We start from the raw sequence: 17,222 nt of genomic DNA on the forward strand, positions 1-17,222 counted from the left end.
ATTATAGCATGATATATAAACATTTATCATAAACATAAAGATATATAATAATAACCACTTTATTATTGCCTCTAGGGCATATCTCCTTCAAGTTTTGTGTTTTGTTGTGCCAAGTAAAGTCTTTGATAGTAAAATTCATACTAGATTTGGATTACTGCGCAGTTTCAGATTTCTTTGCTGTCACGAATTTCGACCTGCCTCCCTGTAGGTAGCTCAGAAAATTAAGCCAATTTACGTGCGTGATCCTCAGATATGTACGCAACTTTCATTCAATTTGGGCATTTTCATTTGAGCAAGTCTGGTGCCTCAATAAAATCCATCTTTACGGACTGTTCTGTTTTGACAGATTCTGCCTTTTATTTCGCATTGCCTCTTTTGCTATGTTGGATGAATTTCTTTGATCCATTAATGTCCAAGTAGCTTTATGCAATGTCCAGAAGTGTTAATAATGATTGTGTCACCTCTGAACATGTTAATTTTTATTGTGCACTAACCCTCTAATGAGTTGTTTCGAGTTTGGTGTGGAGGAAGTTTTCAAGGATCAAGAGAGGAGTATGATGCAATATGATCAAGGAGAGTGAAAGCTCTAAGCTTGGGGATGCCCCGGTGGTTCACCCCTGCATATTTTAAGAAGACTCAAGCGTCTAAGCTTGGGGATGCCCAAGGCATCCCCTTCTTCATCGACAACATTATCGGGTTCCTCCCCCGAAACTATATTTTTATTCCATCACATCTTATGTACTTTGCTTGGAGCGTCGGTTTGTTTTTGTTTTTGTTTTTGTTTGAATAAAATGGATCCTAGCATTCATTGTGTAGGAGAGAGACACGCTCCGCTGTTGCATATGGACAAATATGTCCTTAGGCTTTACTCATAGTATTCATGGCGAAGGTTGAATCTTCTTCGTTAAATTGTTATATGGTTGGAATCGGGAAATGCTACATGTGGTAATTGATAAAATGTCTTGAATAATTTGATACTTGGCAATTGTTGTGCTCATGTTTAAGCTCTTGCATCATATACTTTGCACCATTTAATGAAGAAACACCTAGATCTTGCTAATTTGGTTTGCATATTTGGTCTCTCTAAAGTCTAGATAATTTCTAGTATTGAGTTTTGAACAACAAGGAAGACGGTGTAGAGTCTTATAATGTTTACAATATGTCTTTTATGTGAGTTTTGCTGCACCGTTCATCCTTGTGTTTGTTTCAAATAACCTTGCTAGCCTAAACCTTGTATCGAGAGGGAATACTTCTCATGCATCCAAAATCCTTGAGCCAACCACTATGCCATTTGTGTCCACCATACCTACCTACTACATGGTATTTCTCCGCCATTCCAAAGTAAATTGCTTGAGTGCTACCTTTAAAATTCCATCATTCGCCTTTGCAATATATAGCTCATGGGACAAATAGCTTAAAAACTATTGTGGTATTGAATATGTACTTATGCACTTTATCTCTTATTAAGTTGCTTGTTGTGCGATAACCATGTTTCGGGGACGCCATCAACTACTCTTTGTTGAATATCATGTGAGTTGCTATGCATGTCCGTCTTGTCTGAAGTAAGAGAGATCTACCACCTTAATGGTTGGAGCATACATATTGTTAGAGAAGAACATTGGGCCACTAACTAAAGCCATGATTCATGGTGGAAGTTTCAGTTTTGGACATATATCCTCAATCTCATATGAGAATAATAATTGTTGCCACATGCTTATGCATTAAAGAGGAGTCCATTATCTGTTGTCTATGTTGTCCCGGTATGGATGTCTAAGTTGAGAATAATCAAAAGCGAGAAATCCAAAATGCGAGCTTTCTCCTTAGACCTTTGTACAGGCGGCATGGAGGTACCCCATTGTGACACTTGGTAAAAAATGTGTATTGTGATGATCCGGTAGTCCAAGCTAATTAGGACAAGGTGCGGGCACTATTAGTATACTATGCATGAGGCTTGCAACTTGTATGATATAATTTACATAACTATGCTTTATTACTACCGTTGACAAAATTGTTTCATGTTTTCAAAATAAAAGCTCTAGCACAAATATAGCAATCGATGCTTTCCTCTTTGAAGGACCATTCTTTTTACTTTTATGTTGAGTCAGTTCACCTATTTCTCTCCACCTCAAGAAGCAAACACTTGTGTGAACTGTGCATTGATTCCTACATACTTGCATATTGCACTTATTATATTACTCTATGTTGACAATTATCCATGAGATATACATGTTATAAGTTGAAAGAAACCGCTGAAACTTAATCTTCCTTTGTGTTGCTTCAATACCTTTACTTTGATTTATTGCTTTATGAGTTAACTCTTATGCAAGACTTATTGATGCTTGTCTTGAAGTACTATTCATGAAAAGTCTTTGCTTTATGATTCACTTGTTTACTCATGTCATTACCATTGTTTTGATCGCTGCATTCATTACATATGTTTACAAATAGTATGATCAAGGTTATGATGGCATGCCACTCCGTAAATTATCTTTGTTATCGTTTTACCCGCTCGGGACGAGCAGAACTAAGCTTGGGGATGCTGATACGTCTCCGACGTATCGATAATTTCTTATGTTCCATGCCACATTATTGATGATATCTACATGTTTTATGCACACTTTATGTCATATTCGTGCATTTTTTGGAACTAACCTATTAACAAGATGCCGAAGAGCCAGCTTGCTCGTTTTCTCGCTGTTTTTGGTTTCAGAAATCCTAGTAAAGAAATATTCTCGGAATTGGACGAAATCAACGCCTGGGGTCCTATTTTGCCACGAAGCTTCCAGAAGACCGAAGGAGAGTCGAAGTGGGGCCACGAGGTGGCGAAACACCAGGGCGGCGCGGCCCTGGCCCTGGCCGCGCCGACCTATGGTGTGGGCCCCTCGTGCCGCCTCTTTACCTGCCCTTCCGCCTACTTAAAGCCTCCGTCGCGAAACCCCCGACACCGAGAGCCACGATACGGAAAACCTTACCGAGACGCCGCCGCCGCCAATCCCATCTCGGGGGATTCTCGGAGATCTCCTCCGGCACCCCTGCCGGAGAGGGGATTCATCTCCCGGAGGACTCTTCACCGCCATGGTCGCCTCCGGAGTGATGAGTGAGTAGTTCACCCCCGGACTATGGGTCCATAGCAGTAGCTAGATGGTTGTCTTCTCCTCATTGTGCTTCATTGTTGGATCTTGTGAGCTGCCTAACATGATCAAGATCATCTATCCGTAATACTATATGTTGTGTTTGTCGGGATCCGATGGATAGAGAATACTATGTTATGTTAATTATCAAGTTATTACCTATGTGTTGTTTATGATCTTGCATGCTCTCCGTTATTAGTAGAGGCTCGGCCAAGTTTTTGCTCTTAACTCCAAGAGGGAGTATTTATGCTCGATAGTGGGTTCATGCCTCCATTAAATCCGGGACGAGTGACGTAAAGTTCTAAGGTTGTGGATGTGCTGTTGCCACTAGGGATAAAACATTGATGCTATGTCTAAGGATGTAGTTATTGATTACATTACGCACCATACTTAATGCAATTGTCTGTTGTTTTGCAACTTAATACTGGAAGGGGTTCGGATGATAACCTGAAGGTGGACTTTTTAGGCATAGATGCATGCTGGATAGCGGTCTATGTACTTTGTCGTAATGCCCATATCATGTATGTGCATTGTTATGCCCTCTCTATTTTTCAATTGCCCGACTGTAATTTGTTCACCCAACATGCTTTTATCTTATGGGAGAGACACCTCTAGTGAACTGTGGACCCCGGTCCTATTCTTTACATCGCATACAATCTATCGCAATACTTGTTTTATCGTTTTCTCGCAAACAATCATCTTCCACACAATACGGTTAATCCTTTGTTACAGCAAGCCGGTGAGATTGACAACCTCACTGTTTCGTTGGGGCAAAGTACTTTGGTTGTGTTGTGCAGGTTCCACGTTGGCGCCGGAATCTCCGGTGTTGCGCCGCACTACATCCCGCCGCCATCAACCTTCAACGTGCTTCTTGACTCCTACTGGTTCGATTAAACCTTGGTTTCTTACTGAGGGAAACTTGCCGCTGTGCGCATCACACCTTCCTCTTGGGGTTCCCAACGGACGTGTCAACTACACGCATCAGTCATCCTCCTTTTTCTTCTTCTCGGCATCATATGCCAAGAATCTAGATTTCATCTCTTTAACCGAAAGGTTAGAGTCTTCATCTAGACCCTCGAATAGTTTATCCATCTCACTCTTAAGGCGGTGAAGCCCTTAATAAGAGTCCAGGCTCGATACCAATTGAAAGTTCGGAGATGGTAAACCTAGAGGGGGGTGAATAGGTTTCTACATATTTTAATTCTTTCTTTGCAATATTAGGCTTTGCGGAATATAAAGGTGAGCCTAATGCAAACTAGGTGAAACAACCTATATGAGGATACAACTAACTCGAGCACGAAGGCTCTCACAGGCAGTTAAATCACAAGTAAGGAGTTCGGTTAGAGATAACCGATAGCACGCGAAGACGAGGATGTATTCCCGTGTTCCCTTCCTTTGCAAGAAGGTACACCACGTTTGGAGGGGTGGAGGTCCCACGAAGGATTCCCCACGCCACGAAGGCTCACGCTATTCTCCGGAGCCTATCCCACGAAGGAATAGCTCACTCACTTGTGGTAGAATCTTGTCAGGAGCAAATCCACAGCCCGGATGCTTCCGGACCACTCTTGCCCACCTAGAGTTTCCAAGGAACCCAAGAGAGCAAGCTTCTTGATGAATACAAGGGGGAATGAGATTTGGTTTGGTAGAACAGTAGATCGGGTCCTCCTCTATCGTTTCCCCGGAGGGATTTGAGTTTGGGTGGAGGAGGAGGGAGATCTGAGGCTTTTGGTGTTTCTAGCAATGGAGTATGAGAGAGAGAGAGCTCAAGAACAGCTTGTAGTGTAGTGCCTACCCCTTCAGAGGTAGGAGAAGGGGTATTTATAGTGTTCTTCGAAATCTGGCCGTTGCTCACTTGACACATCATCAGATTCCTCGAGGAACCCGGTTGACCGGATTTGGCGCCGGACAGGCCGGCGCACAGGCCGGTCAGACCGGGCCAGTGACCGGACCGGCCGGTTTCCAACCGGAGCTGGGACCGGTTCTTTACGGGGCGTGCTTCTGAGGTTACTTGATCATGCCCGGATGGCACAAGCGCAAAGGCCGGTTGGGCGCCGGGGCGCTCGGTCTGGAACCCAGTCCGACCGGTCCATGGACCGGAGTGGCCGGTCCAAACCGGGCTGGCGACCGGACGCAGACCGGATGCTCGCCCTCCTTATCGGAACCTGCCCGGATGGCACAAGCGCCGGGGCCGGCCGGCGCCGGGCTGTCCGGTGCCGGTGGCCGGTCTCGACCGGGTCTAGGACCGGCCAGGCTCTGGAAAATCCCTGTTGATTTTTCATCGAAGTGGGGGGTCTCCCGTTGCCTTCCTGTTCTATTGATACACCATTATACCTCTTTGGCTAATACGTGGGAATCATCTTGTAGACATGTATTAGTCCAAATACACTAGCACGGTGTCATAGTTACCAAAATAATGGATAAGGGTAAAATACCCTTGCACACCGTCTCCACGGCCTCCTTGGTCGTGATGTGGGGAACCTCGCTCACCATGACTTGGGAAGCCTGGCCCGCCACCGCCTCGGCCACCTCCTCGAGCGCCTGCTGGGCCACCGCGCCTTCGCGCTCGGTGACACCCACCTCTTCCTCAGTGTAATGCCGGCTAGGTGTGTGGCCCGACGAACTCTACATCCTCCTCGGAGCTGAGGCCTGTGGGAAGTGGGTGCAAGCAGTGAGGTTAACATGCGTCGAACCGCTGGACGCGGCCTATAAATGAATCGCAACACCCATTTTTTATCCATGGGCCAGCCTATGTTTTGAACTAAAACGGACAAAAACAAGTCCCTGTTTAGGATCCGGGAGCAGGAGATGACCTGAGGTGTCTGGTTGATCGTTCGCATCCAAGGACTAGGAAACACGGAAACACTCTCTACAAGCTAAGAGCATCTCCAGCCGCGTCCCTCAATGGGATTTGGGGCGCGCCGGACCCCTCGTTCGCAGCCGCGCATCCGAAAGGCCCTTTCCGTCCGGCGCGGCCCAATACGGTGTCCGAAGCCCCGAGCCCGTCCCCGCTACATAGGGGACGCTCCGGGCACGCTGGACAGAACGAGAAGCGAGGCGGGGAGTGGCGGGCCCGACGCGTCAGCGGCACATTCAAGTTTAAACCTAACCGTCGCCTACCTCGCGACGGAAGTTATTGGCGCGCAGTGACACACGAACGAAGCGTTGCAACTTTGCTTTAATGGCAACGGAGGGGCAGGCGAGATGTCTCGTCGGTGATGCGAAGCCTCCACGCGTTGCCGGCGTTTGCACGCTACCGCACGTTCCCGTGCTTTCTTCCCGCCGCTTCTCGCCTCTTCCCGCGCTATCTTCCCGCCTCTTCTGGCGACGCCGGCGTCTATAAAAGCCCCCTCCCCCCGCTCAATGGCAGTCACCACAGCCGCCGGCGCCCCTTTCTCCACCGCAAGCACAACCCTCGTCGCATAAACATCACTGCATAATGATGAACGCTCCGGCGCCGGCCAGTTCCCTCCACCACCGGAAACACCGCGTTCGACATCGAACCGGAATCTGCGGAGAACGAGGCGTGGGAGGAGGCGGCGCTAGCGGACACCATAGCGGTGTTCGACGCCGCCACGGCGGAAGAGGCGCGGCGGCGACGGGTGATACGTTGCAAATGTATCTATAAGTTTTGATGCTCCATGCTTGTTTTACACCAATTTATATATGTTTTGCTCACACTTTGTTGAACTTTTATACATTTTCCGGCACTAACCTATTAAGAATATGCCACAGTGTCAGTTCCCTGTTTTCTGCTGTTTTGTATTTCAGAAAATTTGTACAGGAAATATTCTCATAATTGGACGAAACAAAAGCCAAAGTCAATATTTTACGGTAACGAAGAGAGAGTCCAGAGGGGGGACGAAGAGGCGCCACAGGGCGGCCAGACCACCCATGGCGCGGCCAAGGGTGGGCCCGCGCCATGGGGTGGTGTGGGCCCCCCAGGCGGCCACCGACCTCGCCCTTCCGCCTATTTATTCACGATCTCGGGTCTAAACATCCACGAAAAGTTCCGCCGCGGCCGCCATCGCAGACCCTAGCTCGGGGGAGTTCTAAAACTCTTCCCGGCACCCTGCCGGAGAGGGAGATCATCACCGGAGGCCTCTACATCGCCATGCCTGCCTCCAAAGTGATGCGTGAGTAGTACATCCCTGGACTATGATCCATAGCAGTAGCTAGATGGTTGTCTTCTCCAATTTGTGCCTCATGTTTAGATCTTGTGAGTTGCCTATCATGATCAAGATCATCCTTATGTAATGATACATGTTGTGTTTGCTGGGATCCGATAAATATTGAATACTATGTTGAGATCGATTATATATACTTATCATATGTTATTTGTGATGTTGCATGCTCTTCGTTGCTAGTAGATACTCTAGCCAAGTAAATGCTTGTGACTCCAAGATGGAGTATTTATGCTCGATAGTGGGTTCATGCCTCTAGTTTTCTGGAAGAGTGATAATAACTTCTAAGATTGTAGATGTGATGTTGCTACTAGGGAGAAAACAACAATATTTTATCCAAGGGTAATTCTATTGTTTACTTTACACACATTGCTTAATGCGATAATCTGTTGCTTGCAACTTAATACTATAAGGGGTTCGAATGATAACCGGAAGGTAGATTATTAGTCATAGACACAGTTGGATTACAGTTTATGTATTATGTTGTAATGCCCAAACGAATCTCATAGTAATCATCTTGTCGTGTATGGTCTTTATTCTGTCAATTGTCAAGATGTAATTTGTTCACCTAGCATATTATTTATCTTTATGGAGAGACACCTCTAGTGAACTGTGGACCCCGGTCCTTTCTTTTACACTGATAAATTCATCTACTGCAATCCTGTTCTGTTTACTTTCTGTATGGACTATTCTCTTTAATTCCAATGCAAACATCCCTTTCCAATTGATACGTTTAATTCTTTGTGTTCAACAAAACCGGTGAGATTGACAATCTCACTGTAAGTTGGGGCAAAGTATTTTGGTTGTGTTGTGTGCAGGTTCCACTTTGTTGCTGACGCCGGTAGTGCGCCCTGCCACAAGTCAGCTAGCAACACCTTCAGAAGTCATGCATTTCTCCTACTGGTCCATTAAACCTTGGTTTCTTATTGAGGGAGAACTTGCTGTTGTGCAGATCATACCTTCCTCTTGGGGTTCCCTAACGGTGTGTAATCTACGCTACGTCAAGCAGCATCATCGGGCGGAGGAGATGGACAAGCGGTGGCGTGCAGAGCGGCAGCGCCTGCACATGGATCGGGATCTCCAGTACCGCGAACGGCGGGAGGCGATCGAGCATCGGCGGCGTGAGGCGGTGGAGCGTCAGCATCGGTAGGCGACGCAGGACCGTCAGCAGCGGGAGGCGACACTGGTGGCAGCGGAGGCGGCCTAGGGGGCGCGGGCGGATGCGTTGGCGGCGGAGGCCGACGCGTTGGCGGCGCAGGCCGACGCGTTGGCGGCGCAAATGGAGGAGGAGGAGGAGGACGACGAGGCGACGGAGGAGGACGAGGCGGAGGAGGGATAGGACGACGACGATTTCGAGTGGTTCGACGACGACGGCCGCACCCGAACGAGGCGGCGAATCAGCAACGAGCGCTCATCGAGTCCGTCGAGTCGGAGAAGACGCTCCAGGACGACGCCCATGCCCGCGAAGACGCGCAAATTCATCGCGCCGTCGAGCTCTCCCTCCAGGCGGCGCAACAGGGGAGGGCATGCGACGACGCGCTGCTAGAGCAGCGGCGTCTGGCCTCCGCCCTACGCATGGAGAGGCAGCGCGCGCAGCAGGAGCTGCGGCGGAGGGGAGGTGGCGATGGGGGTGGGGCTATTAAACGCACCGCCGGACGCTAGTAGGCCAGGGTTAGATGAAATCTAGCCGTTTTTATTCGAACTTGTAATATATAATTAAATTTGAATGAAATCTTTACTTTCAAACAATTTTATTTATTTGGAGTGTGTTTTTAGGGACGCAGCTGAGGAGCGATCTCCTCCAAACGCGGGCACGAACTAAACACATACCGGGAACGACTCGATCCGGTAGGGGAGGCGGAACTGCACGCGCACATGCTGCGATATTTGTCGTGGCGCGCACATGCTGCGATATTTGTGCTGCTGCTATTGCAGTGAAGCGCGTATTCGTTTTCTTTGTGTCTAGTCTGACACGAGAGATGGGCCCCAGGTTAGCAAAACTCTCACAGTGGTTGGACACAGGTGGGCATCCTATACGCTGAAAAGAAAAGACTCTGGAGGGGGAAAAGATTTACGAATAGAAACGGGGCGCCTCGGTCGCTCCCCGCGAGCGACCTGGGCGCAAACCTAGCTAGCCGTCGCGGGAGAAGCTCCGCCTCCACCTTCCTCCCTCGCCGCCGCCGGCAAGCGTCGCCGGGCAAAGCCCGCGCGGCGTGGGCGGCGGCGGGATCTCCTTCCCCGCTCCAGCCGGCGGGCTGCGCGGGGCAGTTTCGTCGGCCGGAGGCGCGGGCCGGCGCCTCGGTCTTGGCGCAGGGCGGCGTGGGGCTTCGGCCGCCGCGTCGTGGACGGCCGCGCTCAAGCGAGCGTTGGTGCGGCCGTGGCCGGCGGCGCTCAAGCGAGCGAGCGTCGGGCGCGCTCAAGCGAGCGGGCGACTTTAGATCGGCGACGGGCGAGCGGCCTCGGGATGCGGCGGCCGCGGCCGGCGGGGTTGGGCGCGGCTCCGGCTCCGCTCGTAGATGCGCAAGTGCGCCGGTGGCCGAGGGATCCTTAGCGCGGTGGAGGTGTCGGGGTCGCCGTGGGCAGGGGCCGATCCGGGCCTCCGCGGGCCCATGGTGCGGTTGCTCGACGCGCGCGGCGGCCGGTGACTCCGATCTTCGACGGCTCCCGTCCTGTTCGCGGTGCTCCGGCAGCTTGTTGGATGCGGAGTGAGGTGCCGCTCTTCGCTCCGCATCGGGTGTGGGCGTTTGGTGGTTGGCGGCAAGGTCCCATGTTTTGTTGGTTGTTCTCCTTCTACCCGAGCTTCAAGTGGGCTTGACGGGCGGAGATGGCATGCCGGGCGAAAGCTTAGCACCTGTTCCGTGTAGGTGCCGATGATGACGGTGCCCACGGGAGCCGTACTCCTTCTTGAAGGCGTCTTCGTGAGCTACATCTCTCGCCGTCGCGGGTGTCCGGCGTTCTCCCGGTGAAAATCTAAGCTCCTCGGGAGCGGGCGACGGCGACATCTATGCCGCTACCTTCTTGAAGGCGCCGCCTTTGGAGGCCCAACACCTGTGGTGTGGTAGGTTTGCGTCAACTAGGCATGGTTGCCTTGCGGCCGAAGATGGTGGAAGCCGGGGCAGCGGCTCCGGACGGTGGATGGTGCGTCGAGGCGGCGGCCTCGAACGGCCTTGCAACTACGGAATATGGGGGGTGGTCGTGGTCTAGCAAGGCAAGGGTGGCGTGCTTGTGCTACGTGGGTAGCGAGTCCGTCGGCCCGATCGGCGCGATCAAACGATCGGTCGGCTGGCACGCCGGGGCGGCGGCCCGGATCTTTTTGGCGCGACGTTCGTGGTCTGCGGATGGTCGTCTAGTGTAGCCTGGGCTACGAGGCGTCTAGTCCGTGCGGCGTTGCGGCTCGTAACCGAGCAGGGGAAGCCGGAGTGGCGGCTCCGGTCACGGATGTGTTTGTTTGTGCAATGGTGGCTTTGTGTCGTGTGGGCGACGAGGCTCTGTTGTTTGTGCGGTTTTCTGGCCCCTTTTTCCTCAAAAATGGAGTCGTTTTGTACGGTTTTTGGGCCCGGTTTTCCTCATAAACTGGGTCAACCGGTCGTCTTGACCTTCTCCTCTATTGCGATGAATATAACAGTGTTGTTATTCAAAAAAAGAAAAGAAAAGACTCTGAAGGAAAGTATGCAGGGACAGGGTGTTCCTCCTCTTCCTCTCGCTTGTCTTTTCCTCGTTCCTTTCTCTCTCTGCTGGTACCGGCGAGCATGACACGGACCGTTCTCTCGTTCCTATAGACACGTACGAGGGCATCCTCAGAGCATCTTTAGTAAACCCCAACTCCGTACTGCATCGTGAAAGTTTTCAGTTTTAGGGTAGAACGGCCCGCATCCACTTTCGCGATGTACATGCTAAAACTGCCGTCTGACTCACGCGTTTTCTACGTCTCAGCTGCATTGCACGTATAGTACTTTTATTACTATTGATCCACACACTAGTTACAGGAGTATAGCTTTAAAATAGAAAATAAAAATTAATATCCTCTCTGTTCCAACAAAGATGTCATTGATTTGTCTATTTTAGATATGTCTATACAATAAATCACGTTTGGATACATTTTAATTTAGGAAAATCTGCAACATAATTATTTTTAGGATGGAGGGACTATCACCGATAGAACAAAAAAGTTAAACTTTTACGATAAAAAAATCATAAAACCGCATGCGCCTTGCAACAAAAGGACAATGTCACACTATAGCATCACAAAATAGCTAGTGGACGGATACAATATCACAGAACACAACGTTGAAAATGCTGTCCATCGTGGCCTTGTACTCGCCCATTCAGCATGCCTACCACGAACCCAACTCGTCGGAGGGCCATCGGCATTAGATACGACTGGCGACTACTCATGTGTTTGCATCAAAAGACGGTTTGCCAAAAATAATACATACAAATTACATCAAAAAATCTACTATGTTATTTTTGCCAGTAAATAATAATTAAGCATTCACATTTGAAGCACCCCAATAAAAAAAGGCGGGTAGCTATCTAGTGTCACGACCATATTGCTGAGTCCTAGCCTCTCACTCCAGATTTCTTTTACAGCCCGTAGGCTACTTCTAAAAAGTGTTGTCAACTTCATGAACGCGGGAATTTATCAGCAACGCGGCTTATCTGCCAGATCCTAATCAACAGAATGCTCTCTCGTCTCGCTTTCTTTTCGAGTTCCTCGGCTGCATCTTTCAGTGCCTGGTCAATTTAGAATAGTTCAATACCGTGGTCGAAGTCATTTCCACGGGGTGATCTGTTGAAGTTGGGGATCTTGGGGAAGATTGCTCTAAGGATATTAAAGAGGTCCTGACCTACATTGAAAAGGAGGATATTTTGCCTCCAATCGTTGTGCTATAGACACTATAAAAGAAACCATGCTTGACGCTCTCGGTTATCAAGATAGCAAGTAGTACGAGTAGCCAAAGAGCAGCAACAGTAGTGGCCAAACCCATGTGATAAAATTAAGTGGCAAGGTGAGGTGACTGCACGCTAGCTAGCTGTAGCTTGGAAAGGGGGTAGCTGTGTGAGCTTGCAGAGAGCAGCAGAGAGCGCAAAAGGATTCAGCTAAAAAATAAGTGATTTGCGTCAAATGGTTCAGCCAAAAAAAATAAGGGATTTATTAGTTCTTAGCTAGATAAGAATTAAGTTTTCATTCAGTCAAGTTTTGCACCGTTTGATTGCATTATGATTCGTGCATATTAGTTGTTAGTTGGGTTGCAATTGAGTTTATCTCAGTTGCAAGTGGAGTTGCAATTGTGATTATTTTAGTTGAAAGTGACGATGCGACTAAGAAAAGTACTTTTAGCCGTTAGATTTGTTGATGATTCTTGCTAGCCACATGTTACAATACAAGTTATAACTAAGATTTAATGATATCATCTGAAACTAAGATTTAATGATATCATCTGACTGGGAATGTTCTCAGTCAACTAAAAAATAGTCACACCCAAAAAAATAAAGCACCCGACCGGCCCGGATAATTGTTTGAGGTGCATACATGCTTCTAAAAATCCGCTTATACCTAGTTTTGACTTCTTGATATTCACTACCTGCAAACTTCCCTAGTAGTTGGCGGGAGGGTGATTTCAACTTCTCTCTTTTCCTTCCCGCGTTGTCGCCGCCATAGGTCTCCCTGCATAGCCGGTCGCGGGCATGGAGCGCAGCCACCCACGGTCCCTCGATTCCTTAGCCATTTGACATGTTCGTCGCCGCCATTCGGCACGGGTCTTCCCGCCCGCAACCACCGTGGAGTCCACACCCACCGTCAAGTCCGCGCTTTCCTCCTTACCCGCCACTGGCAACGTCTCACCGCCCACACTGGACCACTGGCCTTATGGGATTACTTTGATAGGTAAATCTCAGTTGTGAGAGACTGAGAGTTATGTGTTCTTCGAAAACTCTGCGGTTGTGCTATAAATTGTGACGTCTCAATAGGTTGAGTATGTACGATTTGATTGACGAAGATGAATTGAGAAAGCAAAAGGCAGCCATCGCTCAGTTACGACATCGTGCGACCAGAATGGATTTGAATTGATAAAGATCTGCAAATAAGAAAATCAGATTTGTGCAAACCACAGTTCGTGCTGTCTTAGTAGCTGAATTACTAATCGATTTTGAAGTCAGTGAAGAAGATAAATCTTCACGACAAACAAGGTGCTTCATCATCGAGCAGTGGTCGGGCAAGTGCTACCGACAACAAGTGAGATAACATAGATCTCTAGTATTTCTACATAGTTGGTGATGAACAAGCTGAAATATATGTAGTATTCGAGTAAATTTCGCAGTGTTTACTACGCACACAGGATGATGAACTATGTACCATTCAAGTAGAAATGCATAGTATTCTTTCTGATTGATAATTTTGTTTGCAGATTCTGAAGTGCAAAAGAGCCGGACCAGATCCGGCAGTATACATGTACGGAAAACCGAATATTCATTTTTATGGCACATGTATGTGAGTTTTGTTCTGCCGCGATGATTTTTGCACCAATAAACTTCAACCCGGTTTACCGTATCCGTGTTTTACGATTTCGTGTTATGTGGAATCTACTAGGGATGATGTGGACAAAGCGCTCCAGGGAGAGCTAGAGCGAGAACCAACCTGTGGTTGGATGGTTAGAGGGAAATGGCACTTCTAATCCACCAGAGTTCAAATTCCAGATTTGACACTTTGGTGTTTCATAAAGGCAGAATATTCTTTAGTGGGAGGCAACCCCGTCGCCAGCGAGACGTCTGTGGTGACTTCGTTCATCTCAAGACCCGTCGGATCAGTTCTTCGACGCAATCTCTTAGAAGTGCTCATAGAGGTAGGGTGTATATGCGTGCGTTCATAGGGGTGAGTGTGTGTATGTGTGGCGTCTTTGATTGTAATGTGTTTCGCAGAAAAAAAGGGGAGAGCTAGAGCGCCGCGGACCGCATCCGTAACCTTTTTCTAAGCTGCGCGCCTATAAATCGCCAGGATGCCCGTGCTTTAGCTACCACACAGGAAAGGTAGCTACCATGAGCACTTAGTTACCGTACGATTAAGCGAGAAATTGCAATGGACGGGAGCACTGACAACACCGATCCGCCTCCGCCGTCCGACAAGACAAGCTTCCTCAAGACATGCTTCAATGGAATCAACTCACTCTCAGGTTAATCTACCAAGCCAGAATATCTTCTACTCCCTCTGTTCCGCTCTAACTGACTCGAGGAAGAGAAGATAAATGAACTGAGAGAGTGCTATTTTTCCAAGACAAGTACTAGCTCGATCTATTACATTGCTAGTAGAGATAAATGTAACTTGTATCCGCTCACATATTTTTCTTGCATGCAGGGGTCGGGCTTCTCTCGCTTCCCTACGCACTGTCCCAGGGCGGATGGCTGAGCCTAATCGTCTTCCTCGCCATCGCCGCCATCAGCTTCTACACGGGGATTCTCCTGCAGAGATGTATCGACTCTAGCTCTCTCGTCGACACCTACCCGGACATTGGAGCCCACGCCTTCGGCCGGAGAGGCCGCGTCATCGTAGCCGCCTTCATGTACCTCGAGCTCTACCTCGTCGCCATCGATTTCCTCATCCTTGAGGGGGACAACCTGCACAAGCTGTTCCCGGCGGCGAGCTTCCGGCTAGGCGCCCTCCACGTCCTCGGCAAGCAGGCGTTCGTGCTGGCTGCCACGCTGGTCGTGCTGCCGACCACGTGGTTCAGCAGCCTCAACGTGCTCGCGTACGTCGCCGCCGGAGGATCCCTGGCGTCCGTCGTCCTCATCGCCGGCGTCCTCTGGGTCGGGGTGTTCGACGGCGTCGGGTTCCACGAGACGGGCAGGCTGGTGCACTGGGCCGGCATGCCCAGCGCCATGAGCTTGTACTCGTTTTGCTTCAGTGGACATGCCGTCTTTCCCATGATATACACGGGGATGAAAGACAGAAAAAGGTTCCCCGCGGTAGGTGCCATCTCACTGATCGTTCATTGGATTCTCGTTACAAGGCTATGCTGAATTCATGTTGAACCGTTGGAGTACTCCAAAATGATTTTACTGTATTCTCAGCTTTTTGGCCACCTCTGTTATTTGCTCAGTTCAAATGAATTGAACGTTCGCCAAAAAGAAAAAGACATGTAATTTTGATTTCAATAAAAACGTTTTTTCTAAAATTCACATATTATTTGAAATTTCGACCGCAGCTCCGCTTCGACATCAATCAGAACCTATAACCCGTGGTTAGATGAATTGGAATCGAAAGTGTTTTTCATGAAGCTGTTACTATCTTGGGAAGTGTGGATTTTTAGAGCAGGTGCACCGCGCACCTACACAGTGCACATGTAAATTTGTCTTCTTGCAATGGATTTCTTTGGGTGAGAGAGCCACGTGAGAGAAAAATGTTGGCTCCATAAGAGAAGGTTTTGTCTTTTACTGTGAAAGAGATGGCTCCAAGTTTTGGATTATCTGCATGCAAGAGAGAGAGTGGCAGTAGGAAAAGCCAGAGCCACAAAATCTTAAAAGGGAAATGGAGGGTGGGGATACCCGTGCGCAAGGCGCACCTGGGCTGGTACACTTTTTCCTACTATCTTTTATCATACTCCCTCCGTTTCTTTTTAATTGACTCGAATTTAGTACAAATTTGTACTAAATCCGAGTCAATTAAAAAAGAACGGAGGAGTATTATTATTTCCGAAAATGTGGGATAGTGGAGCAAAAGCTTTTCCGAAATCTCCAAAATTTTCTGCTTATTTCTGAAGCATAGGCCTTTCCGGAATCTCCCAAGGTTTTCTGCTTGTTTCTAAGTCGGTGTAATGAAAATCGTAACTTGCACTTATTTCATACGTTGCATTTTTTCCTATAATTAAATGTCTATAAAATAATAGTTATTCAAAATTCGGGACGACTTGGAATTAGCAAAACTGATTATCAAGTCCGTATGACCGTCAACTTTTTTTCTTCTAAAAAGTTAGGGATTCTGCACTCATATATGTGTCCATGCATGCCAGGTTCTGTCTGTGTGCTTCACCTTGAGCACACTCAGCTACGGCTTCATAGGCGTCATCGGGTACCTGATGTACGGCGATATGCTCCAATCACAGATCACCCTCAACCTCCCATCGACGAGCGTCGCCGCCAAGGTGGCCATATACACGACGCTGGTGAACCCGCTGACAGGTTACGCGCTGCTGGTGGCGCCCGTCGCCGAGGCAGCCGAGGGCGCGCTCGGCGTCAGCAAGAGCACGCCGCTCCGGGCTCTCGTCAGGACGGGGCTCGTCGCCGGGACCGCCGTCGTCGCGCTGGCCGTGCCCTTCTTCGCCGAAGTCGTGGAGCTCACCGGCGCGCTCCTCAGCTGCACGGTAACGATGCTTCTTCCGTGCCTGTGCTACCTCAAGGTCCGCTCCAAGATCGGGGGCGCCACCGCGATGCGGCTGGAGACGGCAGCTTGCCTGGCCATTGTGGCGGTTGGCGCCACGATTGTTGGATTGGGAACTTACAGCTCCGTGAAGCAAATAGTTCGGAGGTTGTGATGAACGTGTGTGGAAGACGATAATCCATGCATCCGAGCACGGGTGTTGCTCTGCGACAAAGACCGTTGAGTCAGAGTAGTCTATTAGGAATAATCTTGAGTTTAGGTTTCCTAACATGTGAGTACTTAGTTGAGTCAATTGTCAAGTTAGTACGTGCGTGTTGTACGCGCCATGGAGTCCTAGCTAGTTTGTATCCTAGTCGGTGTCACGTGTGCTAGCTAGTTTGGTTAGTAGGTTCCGAGTACGTAAGAGTGTAGATCAGGTTCTTTGTGTCCATGTCGGTTTGGACAGGTTTCTAGTAAGAGCGATTAGGATTAACACGTCTGGGTTGATCAGCTTTGGCGATAATTTTTTGTGCGTGTGTTCGTCTAGTTTGATGTAATCGA

General features: G+C 48.9%; 1 protein-coding gene across 1 annotated transcript; it reads left to right on the forward strand.

Annotated features, from left to right (window-relative positions):
- Positions 1 to 14,358: 14,358 nt before the first annotated feature.
- On the forward strand, positions 14,359 to 16,904 carry LOC124669895 (amino acid transporter AVT1I-like). Its single transcript, XM_047206430.1, has 3 exons — positions 14,359 to 14,481; positions 14,664 to 15,271; positions 16,315 to 16,904. The coding sequence occupies exons 1-3, from the start codon at positions 14,388 to 14,390 to the stop codon at positions 16,834 to 16,836; spliced, it is 1,224 nt and encodes a 407-aa protein (XP_047062386.1). The 5' UTR covers positions 14,359 to 14,387; the 3' UTR covers positions 16,837 to 16,904.
- Positions 16,905 to 17,222: the final 318 nt, after the last annotated feature.

The sequence above is a fragment of the Lolium rigidum genome, chromosome 7 (assembly GCF_022539505.1).
Source record: "Lolium rigidum isolate FL_2022 chromosome 7, APGP_CSIRO_Lrig_0.1, whole genome shotgun sequence".
Lineage (NCBI taxonomy): Eukaryota > Viridiplantae > Streptophyta > Magnoliopsida > Poales > Poaceae > Lolium > Lolium rigidum.